The sequence below is a fragment of the Castor canadensis genome, chromosome 2 (genome assembly GCF_047511655.1).
Source record: "Castor canadensis chromosome 2, mCasCan1.hap1v2, whole genome shotgun sequence".
NCBI classification, from domain to species: domain Eukaryota; kingdom Metazoa; phylum Chordata; class Mammalia; order Rodentia; family Castoridae; genus Castor; species Castor canadensis.
The window spans coordinates 175494591-175505598 of record NC_133387.1 but is presented as its reverse complement, the minus strand read 5'-3'; the positions used below and the strand labels follow the sequence as shown (position 1 = coordinate 175505598).

Here is an 11008-nt window from a genome sequence, read left to right as displayed (position 1 = left end):
CAGCAGAGATGGAAGCTAGTTTCCTGCATTATCTACACAAAGTTTGGGGGATTAGAAGTACAGCACACCTTTTGTTTATGTGGGAAACTGGGAATTTGGATATTGCATTTCTTATCTCTGGACTGAACTGAGAAGATTGACTATGCTGACTGCCAGTCTACACCATCCTCTCTGTTCTCACTGTTACCTGGTCATCTGAGTGTGCCTTGTTCTGTCTCCTATCACTTCATGAGACAGGCTAGATAGGAACAAGTCCTTTGAATAAGTTGCAAAAATGACAGGGCATTGGATGCATGCATGTTGTGCCTTGGTCCCTTCCCAGGGACAAATTTTTATACCAACTTTGTGGTGCTGTGTCAGGAATAGTGATTATAGAAAGAGGGTAGCTCCAATTTTCATGAAAGATTCAGTGTGGCTGGTTTCATGCTAATCAGGATGCATAAGCAGAATAACTAATATTTTGTTTTTTCTCAAATGAATCTGTCTATAACTGGTGCTTAACGACTGTGTTTAGGAGGGAAAGAGGATCTAGGACTTCCTGTTCCACCACATTGCTGAATGATGAGAGATAATTTTTGGTCCCTTTTGGAGTATTTGCCATCCCTAGAGTAAAGGGAAAACTTGAGTAATATATTGAGTCCCTAAGGAACTGAAGACAGAATAGGTAAACAGTGTAAATACAATCCTGTTATTTCCCTATTGCACCTAAATTCTGTTCCCTGGAGAATACATTGAGCAATCTTTGTACCCTGCTTATAACCAAGTGCACAATGTCATTATTCTGTCTTACAAAGGGGGAAATGGTAATAAGGACCATTTTCCCTGGTGCCTGAGAGAATTTAAAATTGTAATCATAAATTATGATCTCTTCAGAGAAATATGCTGTACATACTAGAAATAAAATATGTACTTGCCCTTGTAAAACACCAAGGTAAGTAAACAATAAGAAACACCAAGGTTTGTGGATTTAGAAATGTGAGTTTCTGAATTCCATTTGTATTGTCTTCCTTTAGGTGGAACTCAAGGAATCTAAGATGTTCCCCATATGTATTCCATATTATGTAGTCTTCAAAACCAAGAGAAAGTGCTGAAAGACACTCAGGGGAGAGCAGAGAGTGTTGAGAGATGCTAAGTACAGGGATTGTGGGATCTAAGTCAGCAATTCCTTCTCCATGGATAGATCATTCTCACTTCATGATTTAGGGTTTTTTTCTATGCCATGGGGTGGTAATTAAACAATTACTAGACTTCAGTTCTTCCATTTTTTTGTTACAAAGGTGCTATGGTTTCCACTGTGTCAATGTCTAATGTGAATTAGAGGCCAACAGCAGGTTTCCAAGAACCATAATACCAGTTATAAGGTCTTGGCTCATCTGTGTTCTTCCTTTCCCCTTGGTTTTCCTGTAGTCATTGTTGCATGCAATCTGTAGGGCAGATTTTGTAGTGTAACTTACTATACTTGATTTGTTAAATCTCAAGTGAAGGGGAAACAGCATCACTCAGCATCATATTAGTAGTAAAGGTAGATTCTATAGGTCCAGATTAGACTACTCTCAGTCAATTCTAGTGATGTTCAATACTGTGTAAAGAAAATAGTCCAAGAACTGACTTATGCCCTGACGTAATAACTGACTTATCCTCTAATGTAATCCTTCTGTGACTATGCCCACAGACTTCCATAAATAAGAATGGATCCTGAAAATGGCTCTTTTGTGACTGAATTCATTTTGGTGGGTTTAACAGACCAACCGAACCTGCAACTTCCTTTGTTCTTTCTGTTTCTAGTAATGTATGTGCTCACTGTGTTGGGAAATTTGGGTTTGGTAATTCTAATTGGACTTAATTCAAACCTTCATACCCCTATGTACTTTTTCCTCTTTAACTTGTCCTTCATAGACCTTTGTTATTCTTCTGTGTTTACACCCAAAATGCTAATGAACTTCATATTTAGGAAGAATGTTATCTCTTACAGGGGATGTATGACCCAGCTTTATTTTTTCAGTTTTTTTTCCATTTCTGAATGTTACATGCTGACATCAATGGCTTATGATCGCTATGTGGCCATATGTAAATCCCTTCTGTATAGCATTGCCATGTCCCCTAAAGTGTGTTCCAATCTTATCCTTGGTTCCTACTTGATGGCCTTTTCTGGTGGCATGGCCCACACTGGTTGCATGCTGACACTGGCTTTCTGTGATGTGAACATAATCAACCACTATTTCTGTGACATCCTTCCTTTATTCCAGCTCTCCTGTACCAGCACCTATGTCAATGAACTTGAGGTTTTTATTGTGGTTGGAATCAACATCACTGTGCCCAGTTTCACTATTCTTATATCTTATGGTTTCATCCTCTCCAGCATCTTTCACATCAGCTCCACTGAGGGCAGGTCTAAAGCCTTCAGCACCTGCAGTTCCCACATAATTGCGGTTTCCCTGTTCTTTGGTTCAGGTGCATATATGTATCTCAAGCCATCTTCTGCCATGTCATTGGATGAAGGTAAAATCTCTTCTGTCTTCTACACCAACACAGTTCCACTGATGAATCCCTTAATATACAGCTTAAGGAACAAAGATGTTAAAGTTGCCCTGAGAAAAACCCTGTGGTTCTAATGCTCATCATAAATAGTGTCTTTCTCAGCATGTAGTTAAAGAATATGTAATTCAGTGTATTTAATCCAGATATTTGTGTGACAGTCTTCCTATCCTCATTCTTTCTTGCTAGAGTGAAAATATATGAATCCTCTCTAGATAATTTATATCACCTTTGTATTGAGAGTATTTTCTTTTCCTCAGGATTTGCACAATTTGTTTGTCCTAGCCTTATTCCTGTACAAAAATTAGTAGGAAAGTAATTTACTTATTTTTATTATTAATATCAATAATATTAGTATGATATTAATATTAAATGATGATTATAATATTAAATGATATTAATATTAATATCATTTTCTGGGGAAAAATGATCAGTGGTCTGACAATAATGAAATCAGGTACTACTAGGTTTACTTTATGTCACTGTGGAAGTTGGAACTTCTTTGCCACTGGCCTTTGGACACATGAATTAGACAGTGGGTTTCTATTCTCATTTTTCCATCCTTCACTGGGAAAAAGTACATGTATGGAATGTCCAACAAACTATCAAGAACTGCACACTTTTTATGTGTATACTATATGTGTTAAACTTCTTTTGGCAAAGAGTTTTCTTATTTAGTTTGTAAAGTAGAACTTCAATAAGTATTTAATGCATGGATGGGAAAGTGAAGGTTTTTAAAGAACTCTACACTTACCCATCTGACTTGACCTCCACCACTGTTTCTCTTATAGGTTCCTCTTCTTTTTCAGTAAAAGCGGAAAGTAAGAATACATTTCCACTTTTCACGTTGACTGTAAAATGTTCCTACATAACATATGAATTTCATTTAGAAAAGGTATTTTGCCTTCTTTATTTGCTGGATGGTTTAGGAAAACACTTTGATGTGTCTTTTTGTTGGGAAACTAGGAATTTTGAATCAGTGTAGTTTGACGATGATTAACTAAAATAGGAAATTTAAGTTTGAAAGAAACATTTGGTGAATAATTCAAATTGTGACAATATCTTCTTGAAATAACATTTTGGGTTGAGAAACAGACAAGAAATGACTACTTTAACATTCTGAATAGAATATATCAAATGATAGTTAAACATTTTCTAATGTAATTGGAAATATTTTTATTATTGTACTATTTACTAAATTAACCAATAGTTATGTACTTTGACATTTAACACCAGCTGTCTATTGGCCTAGTTCCTTTTCAGATGTTCGGCCTACTTAGATTCTTGACTTACAGTTTTAAATTACCACACATTTCCTATCTGAACCCAATATTGTCATACTTGATTTTCCTTCAACAATTTCCTTTTATACAAGAGGTTGAAGTAGTTTGTAGGTTTTTTTCCCCTTTCTATACTTTTGATAAAATTGCTTTCTTCAATGAAATAAAACTATATGTCATAGTAATATTTATGCTATTTGTGATCTTGTGTAGAAATTGGAGCGGTGTATAAACTGGCATTTTTTTTCCCTAACTGAATGTCCCCATGAGTGGGCTAAACATGGCTCTTTATCTTTCATTTGATTGGCTACAAAACACAAGAGAAATCAGTTTTACTTTTCAGAAGTTTATTTTTTCCCTTGTTTTACTTCAGTTCAAACCCAGGATCTTGTTTATGCTAGACAATTGTTCTATTACTAAGCCTGTATCCCCAACCAAAATCAGTTTTATTTCAGAAAAGATTAATTTATTTTAAAAATTGCTTTCAGATTATTTTGCAAAAAATGATACCAAAATTTGAATGGAATTTTTAAAACATAAGAGTAATCAAGAATAAAAGAGGCAATGTAGTGCATACGTTTCATTTAGCACCTTCAGGAGCATATACCTGTTTGGTCTTCATTCAACGACAGCCTGGGGACACAGCTCAGTAGTAGAGCACTTCCTGGCATGTGCAAGACCCTGGTTTCCAGCACTGCAAATATAAACGGAGGGAGATCAAAGCAGGTAGTTAGTGTGTACAGTCTAGTGTTATTGCTTTTCATTTTTAATACATCACTAAAGAAGATAGGAGAGAAAGTACAATTCTGCTGAGGTTGTCACAGACGAAGGTTCATAAAGTAAATGTCAGTATTCAGCAATGTCTGGATATGCCTCTAAGTCAAAACCGAAGCTTGGACTTTCTGGGCAACAACAGAAAATAGTCATCCTTGAAAGGGCCAAATCAATGTTCCTTCATTACCTCCTGAATTTGTTTAATGCAAACATTCTCAAGCAAGCTGGTGATGCTACTCAAGATTAGTTTGGGATAAACAAAATCGAAAGTGGTCTGGTTAAAAGCTGATGAAAATTGAAGTAAAAGGAGTTTTCCTTTCTCTTTCTCTCTCCAAACCCGTCTTTGTTGAACTCCCCTCTACATTCCTCTTTACACTATTCCCTGTACACACAGAAACACAAACACAGACACAGACACACACACACACACACACACACACACACACACACACATGCATGGGGGCACACAAAGACACAGACACCACACACAATTCTTTCATGCCTCTGGCTTTTTGAGATAACTGCTTAACCTCACTTGCATGTCATCAGATCCCAATTTAAAATTTTGCATTCCCATTTCAGGTAGATAATTCTTAGTTTCAGCTTGAAAAAGGCAGTGCTCAGCAAGAAGTTCTTACTAAATCCAGCAAAAGGAATTTGTTATTGCTTTAGCCATTCATATTTATCTAAAGAGGAAGATACACAGACATACCCATACACAAACACAAACACATATAACAGATTTTTTATGGAGTAAATGCATAGCAATTTGTGGCAATGTTCTCTATGTCACAAACAAATATGGTATGGTCCTAAATGGTTACAAAGGTATATATTTCATCATGCTTTAACATTTTATAAGTAGATCACACGTTGGGAACTTCCCATGGATTCAAATTTGATTTCCTTTATGAAAGTCTTAGAAGTGGACATTTTGAAATGATTTCTGGGAATATCAGAGATAAACAAAACATGAAAGATAAGAACTGGGAAGCAACAAATACACAAAATAAATGCCTTAGATATGAAGAGTTGTATTTAGTATTATGGATGGGGAAGAGACATGTGAAAAGTTGATTAACACTACAATGATCAAACTCTGACTTGAAGATTTTGATTGAAAATACCATCTGGCCTTTCAACAATTTGAGATCCTGTAAATTTTTATCAGTTTGTTTCTGCATTCCTCAGGCAAGCGCATTGTGAAACAATCCTTATATATAAATTACTCCTTAAACTTCTAAATGCCTTCTTATTATCCAACGAAGGCCAAAATCTTTGGAATTTTTATCAATAAACTGTCAGTTCCTATCTTTTGAAATTATGTTTGGAAACATAGCTCATTACGGAAATTGTAGTGTGTAGCAGAATGGAATGTCAGGTAAATGTCTGTGGATTAAACAAATAAAGTGAAAGATCATTATCTGCCAGAACTCAGAATATTTGCTTGACAGTGGATGCAATTTTAACCTTTGATCCATGTTTTTCTCCTTCTGGCTACTTTACCTCATCCTTTTCCCTTTCCTCTTTCCTGCTGGTCAGATCTGCCCCAAAGCACTTTTTGACTGCCTAAGCCTCTGTGAGAATTCTTTTCCTGATTTCCAATTTGTGGATGTTTCCTTAATTGTTGCTTAGGACTATTTGTCAGTCTCAATAAAGTGAAACTAGAAGGTGATTGTTTTGCCTCAAAATGATTTTCACAGAAAACATCTAAGAGTATGAAAAACTAACAAAAAAAAAATGAATCACAAAATGTTCTAATGCTACCTCCTTCCTCCCTCCTTCCTCAAGGTAATGGAGAAGAAAATAGAGTAAAGTTAAGTTTTACAATTTGTCATCATTCTAGGTAGTTCAAACACATCCTTGGAGTCTGAATGGTGATGTTGACCTTGTATTCTATCAAGCTTGTCCTTTCTTGCCTAGTCTGGCAGGAGCGCACTACTAATCCACTAATATTAGAAGGTATAAGTCTTGTCTTGGATTTCCCTACTAGTATGTACATTTTGATACATATGGAGCCAACTGGATATATCTAAATCTTGTGGACTCTCGTCTGCATCACCAGACATTCAGGAGTTGAATCATTCTCTTGGAATCTATATCTACATCCATATCAATATATATACATATATTGTATATATATGTATATATATACTATATGTGTATCTATGTATCTATCATTTAGATACATAGATATGATCTATCTATCATCTATCTATCTATCTTCTATTTATCTATATATCTATCTATCTATTTTATACTTCTATCTACGTACTTTCTATCCATGTATCTATCTGTATTGAGCTCCTTGTCTGGTGCTGTGAAGTGGTCATAGTCATGGGTGTCTGCTGGGTGGTGTCTGCTTGCTTGAAGTGTAAGTTGGTAACTTCCAGACTTGATCAAATTATTTTCATCATACACTATAATTATTTGGGGAGTGTTACAGAACTACTGAGATTCATCAGATTTTAAAAAAGGATTGTGTTTTAAAATTAGAGTACGTTATTTTAGTCCAAAGAGCATTAGTAAAAATCCCAGAGACTCTATAATACAAAGAAAAAGAGAACGGATTCTGAATTTTTGTTTTTACTTAAACAACCCTAAATTTAGCAATGTCTGACTTTAATTGAAAAAATGAATTTTCATGTGAAGGTCATTTCTTAATTTTACCCTTCCACTCACTGATTTTTGACTTACACCTGTTAATTAACAATTCTAATGCTAGGTCAGTGTCAGTTTTTGGAGAATGTTATTTATATTAATTTATCATCATCATAATCATAATCATTGTAATCATTTTAGGTCTAGTTTTTGCAAATGTGAAAGAACATGTCATATTTGATTTTTTGAGAACAGTTTATCTCACTCAACATGACAATCTCCAGTTCCATCCATTTTTGTGGAGAGGATTAGCAGGAGAGATGGGGAAAGGAAAGAATATTGAGGAGTAAAGAGGACTGAAGCATGCTATATCTATGTGTGTAAGATAGCATAATGAATCTAATCACCCACCAAACACTGAAGAATGATGGGGCAGGGCAGAGGAAGAAAATGAGAGTATGATGGAGGGAGTGAACCTGTTCAAAGTACATGGTACACATGTGTAGAATTAGCACATGATCTTCCCTAATATTATGAATGTATAATAACTCAAAAATGTGCTAAAACGTTTTAGAAGTCATGTTGTCTAGAAAACGTTTTCTGAATTCATGCTCATTATTTTTCTACAAAAAATATACTTAAAACTTTTCTACAAAAAAGAAGGAAGATCTGAACTGAATTAATCTAAGAGACTACTTTATAAAATTAGGAAAACAGATAAAATGAAATCCAAAGAAGCTAGAATAAAATAAAAAATAAAAGTAGGTCAATATAAGGAAACAGAAAGGAAGATATCGTGGAAAAAATTTAAAAAAACAAAAGTTGGCTCTCTGGGATCTACAAAATTCCCAAGCATCTACCATCCTAAAGTATGAAAAAAGAAAGAGGACACAAATTGCTAATATTGGAAATGGAAAACTACATTACTGCAGAGTCCCTGGACATTAAAATAATTATAAGGCATCCAAGAGTGATGTCATACCTATAATCCCAGCTATGTGGGAGTGAGAGGTAGTAAAATCATGTTCTAAGGCCAGCCCTAAGCAAAAAGCCACACCCTACCTGAAAAAAAAAAAAAAAGCCAAAAAGCAAAAATGGTCTGGGAGCTGGCTAAATGCTAGAGCACTTGCTCAGCAATGCAAGGCCCTGAAATCAAATCCAAGTACTTCCAAGAAAGGATAATAAAGAATACTAAATTTGATGACATAGACAAAATCTGTCAAACCTTACTCAAGAAGAAATAGAGAATTTGAACAGGCTTATAGCTATTAGAGAAATTGAAGCAAAATAATAACTTTCCAAAACAGAGAACAAAAGGCCAAGATCAAGATGGTTTTGTTATTAAATTCTATCAGATATATAATGAAGGAATTATTCCAGGCTCCTCCCATTGTTTTCAAAAGATACGAATAGAACTGTTACTAAAACTGTTGAAATTTCACAAAGGTTGTCTCCAAAAAGGAGAGGGCTTCTGCTTTTTGGTATTGGGTTTATGACGTTGCAGAAAAAGAAAGAAAAATTTAGTACACATTGAGGGAGAGACAGAAGGTTTATTGATAAGGCAAAACAAAGAGAGGTTAGTATGCAATCTCAAAATGGGTGTGGCCACATCTTATTAGAAGTACAATGAGTGCTGTAAGAACAGGTATATTTACGTGTACAAAGTAGGTTGGGCCTTGGCTTAAGTTTGACTTAGGAGAAGTATTTGCCATTGTTGGACACATGGTGTGATTTAATCATTATCAATAAGACTCAGAGATATGAAGACTGGTCCTTTTATTAAATTTGAGACATTGTGACATAGAGTTCTGACTATCTCTTTAAGCAAAGGATGAAATTTTTTTCTTTTAAGAAGGTAATTTTTAAATAATTTTCTTAGAAGTAGAATTCTTGGCTTATTCTATGGGACCATCTTTAGCCTAATACCAAAATCAGACAAAGATATTATAAAAAAAGAAAATTGAAGATCAAAATCTGAGGTCTAGAAAGGTAGATCATTGGCAGACCCCTTTCCTACCATATGTGAGGCCATGGGTTTAATCCCCAGCACTACAAAGAAAACAAAAGAAGAAACAGTAAAAAAGTATCTTTCATGTTATCGTAATGCAATAGTCCTCAACAAAATATTTCCAAATTGAGTTCAACAATATGTAAAGAGAAATATGTACAAAAACCAAGTGGAATTTCTTACATGTGTGCAGAGCTAGTTTCACAGTCACGAAAAACTAAATAAATGGAGATATTCTATGTTCATGGATAGGAAGACCCAATATTGTCATGAAGTTAGCTTTTTCCCTAATTTAAATTTAATGCAACCCCATTCAAAATCCCTGCAAGTTATTCATGGATTTCAGCAAAAAGATTCTAAAGTTTACATGGTCATGCAAAAGAACTAGAATAGTCAAAATAATACAAAAGATAAAGGATTTACATTACCTAAATTTAATACTGATTATAAAGATGTAGTAATCAAATCAGTTTGATAGTAGAGAAACAATATTGATCAACTGCATGGAATGGAGAGTCCAGAAATGAACCCATATAAGTACAGTCAGCTGATTTTTGGCAAAGGCAAAAGTAATAGAATGGAACAAAGAGAGGTCTCTCTCAAATTGATCAGAGACCTAAATGTAAGATGCGAAATTATGACACTACTAAAATATGTCATTTGAGGAAATGTACATAGCTCTGAGTATTGTGATGCCTTTGTAGATACACCACCAAGGATCCATGATTTTAGGTATACACCTAGGGGAGGCATTATTGGGTCCCAGGGGAGTTCTATATTTAAGTTATGAGAGAATGCCTTGCAGTTTTCCAAATTTTGCTACAATTTCTGTAGTGTATTATATAAATATTTCTGGAGGATATAAATAATAAATGTGCCTTGACAAATGTGACAGGTACACATAGCATTGAATAGAAATGTGGAAATTTGCTTTACTATCAGTGCCAACTGCGCTATCAATGGCCCACTTACAGGAACAATGTATTACTTCTATAGCTTTATTACAACAAAAATACTCTACATATTTTAGAATAAAACTCTCAGAAAAGCAGGGAAGGAACTTTGAGCACTCAGGAGAAAGACTTGAAAATTTCAATTGCGGTCAAATAAGAATTTTTTGTGTACCAATATTGCTACATTGTGAAAATTAAATCTAAGCTAATGTTACCTAACAATTAACAAATGTAGGTGTATGGGGTCTGTAAAACAGAATGGACATTTGGAAATAAATGTTTTAGTGATAATCTAGGTATCTTAGACTTTTGACTTGAAATTTGAACCGTTAAAAATACTTGATCCAGAGAACATCTAAAATGAATGCTCAGAAAAAATATTTTAAAGTCAAGATCATTTCAATACTACTGATTGTAACAGAGTAGAAGAAAAATTGTTAATTGTTTGGCACTGTGCTTTTCCTTATTCTGGTCACTATGAGTATTTAAATTCTTGAATGGTAACAGTTAAGGGTAGAGTTTCCTTCAAATAATGGTTAAAAGAGAGAAAGAGCTTGCAAAACTGAAGATTGGTGATTCTTACTCTTTATGCTCTACCTTTATTCTCCCTGTGATGTACCATAAGATGCTTTGATACATGGATGCATTATTATTTAATGTTTAAGGAAAATATGCTGTTAAATCAGTTTGGTAGTATTTGCTTCAGAAATTTTGTGACAATGACCTTCAGAATTTTGTCAAAATGAATGTATGTGCTTTTATTCCATAGTTTTATATTGTGATAGAGCCAGCAATTTTATTTCAGGTTTTGGGGTTGTCCAAATTCATTCCTTTGGAAAATTATACTGCCTAGTCTT

General features: G+C 34.5%; 1 protein-coding gene across 1 annotated transcript; it reads left to right on the top strand.

Annotated features, from left to right (window-relative positions):
* Nucleotides 1-1679: 1679 nt before the first annotated feature.
* On the top strand, nucleotides 1680-9693 carry LOC141418497 (olfactory receptor 8B3-like). Its single transcript, XM_074059277.1, has 2 exons — nucleotides 1680-2602; nucleotides 9657-9693. The coding sequence occupies exons 1-2, from the start codon at nucleotides 1689-1691 to the stop codon at nucleotides 9691-9693; spliced, it is 951 nt and encodes a 316-aa protein (XP_073915378.1). The 5' UTR covers nucleotides 1680-1688.
* Nucleotides 9694-11008: the final 1315 nt, after the last annotated feature.

Coding starts and splice junctions, on each gene's coding strand:
- LOC141418497 (XM_074059277.1), top strand. CDS start 1,689: ATGGATCCTGAAAATGGCTCTTTTGTGACTGAATTCATTTTGGTGGGT. Junction 2,603..9,656: donor GTTGCCCTGAGAAAAACCCT/GTGGTTCTAATG, acceptor ATAAAGATGTAG/TAATCAAATCAGTTTGATAG.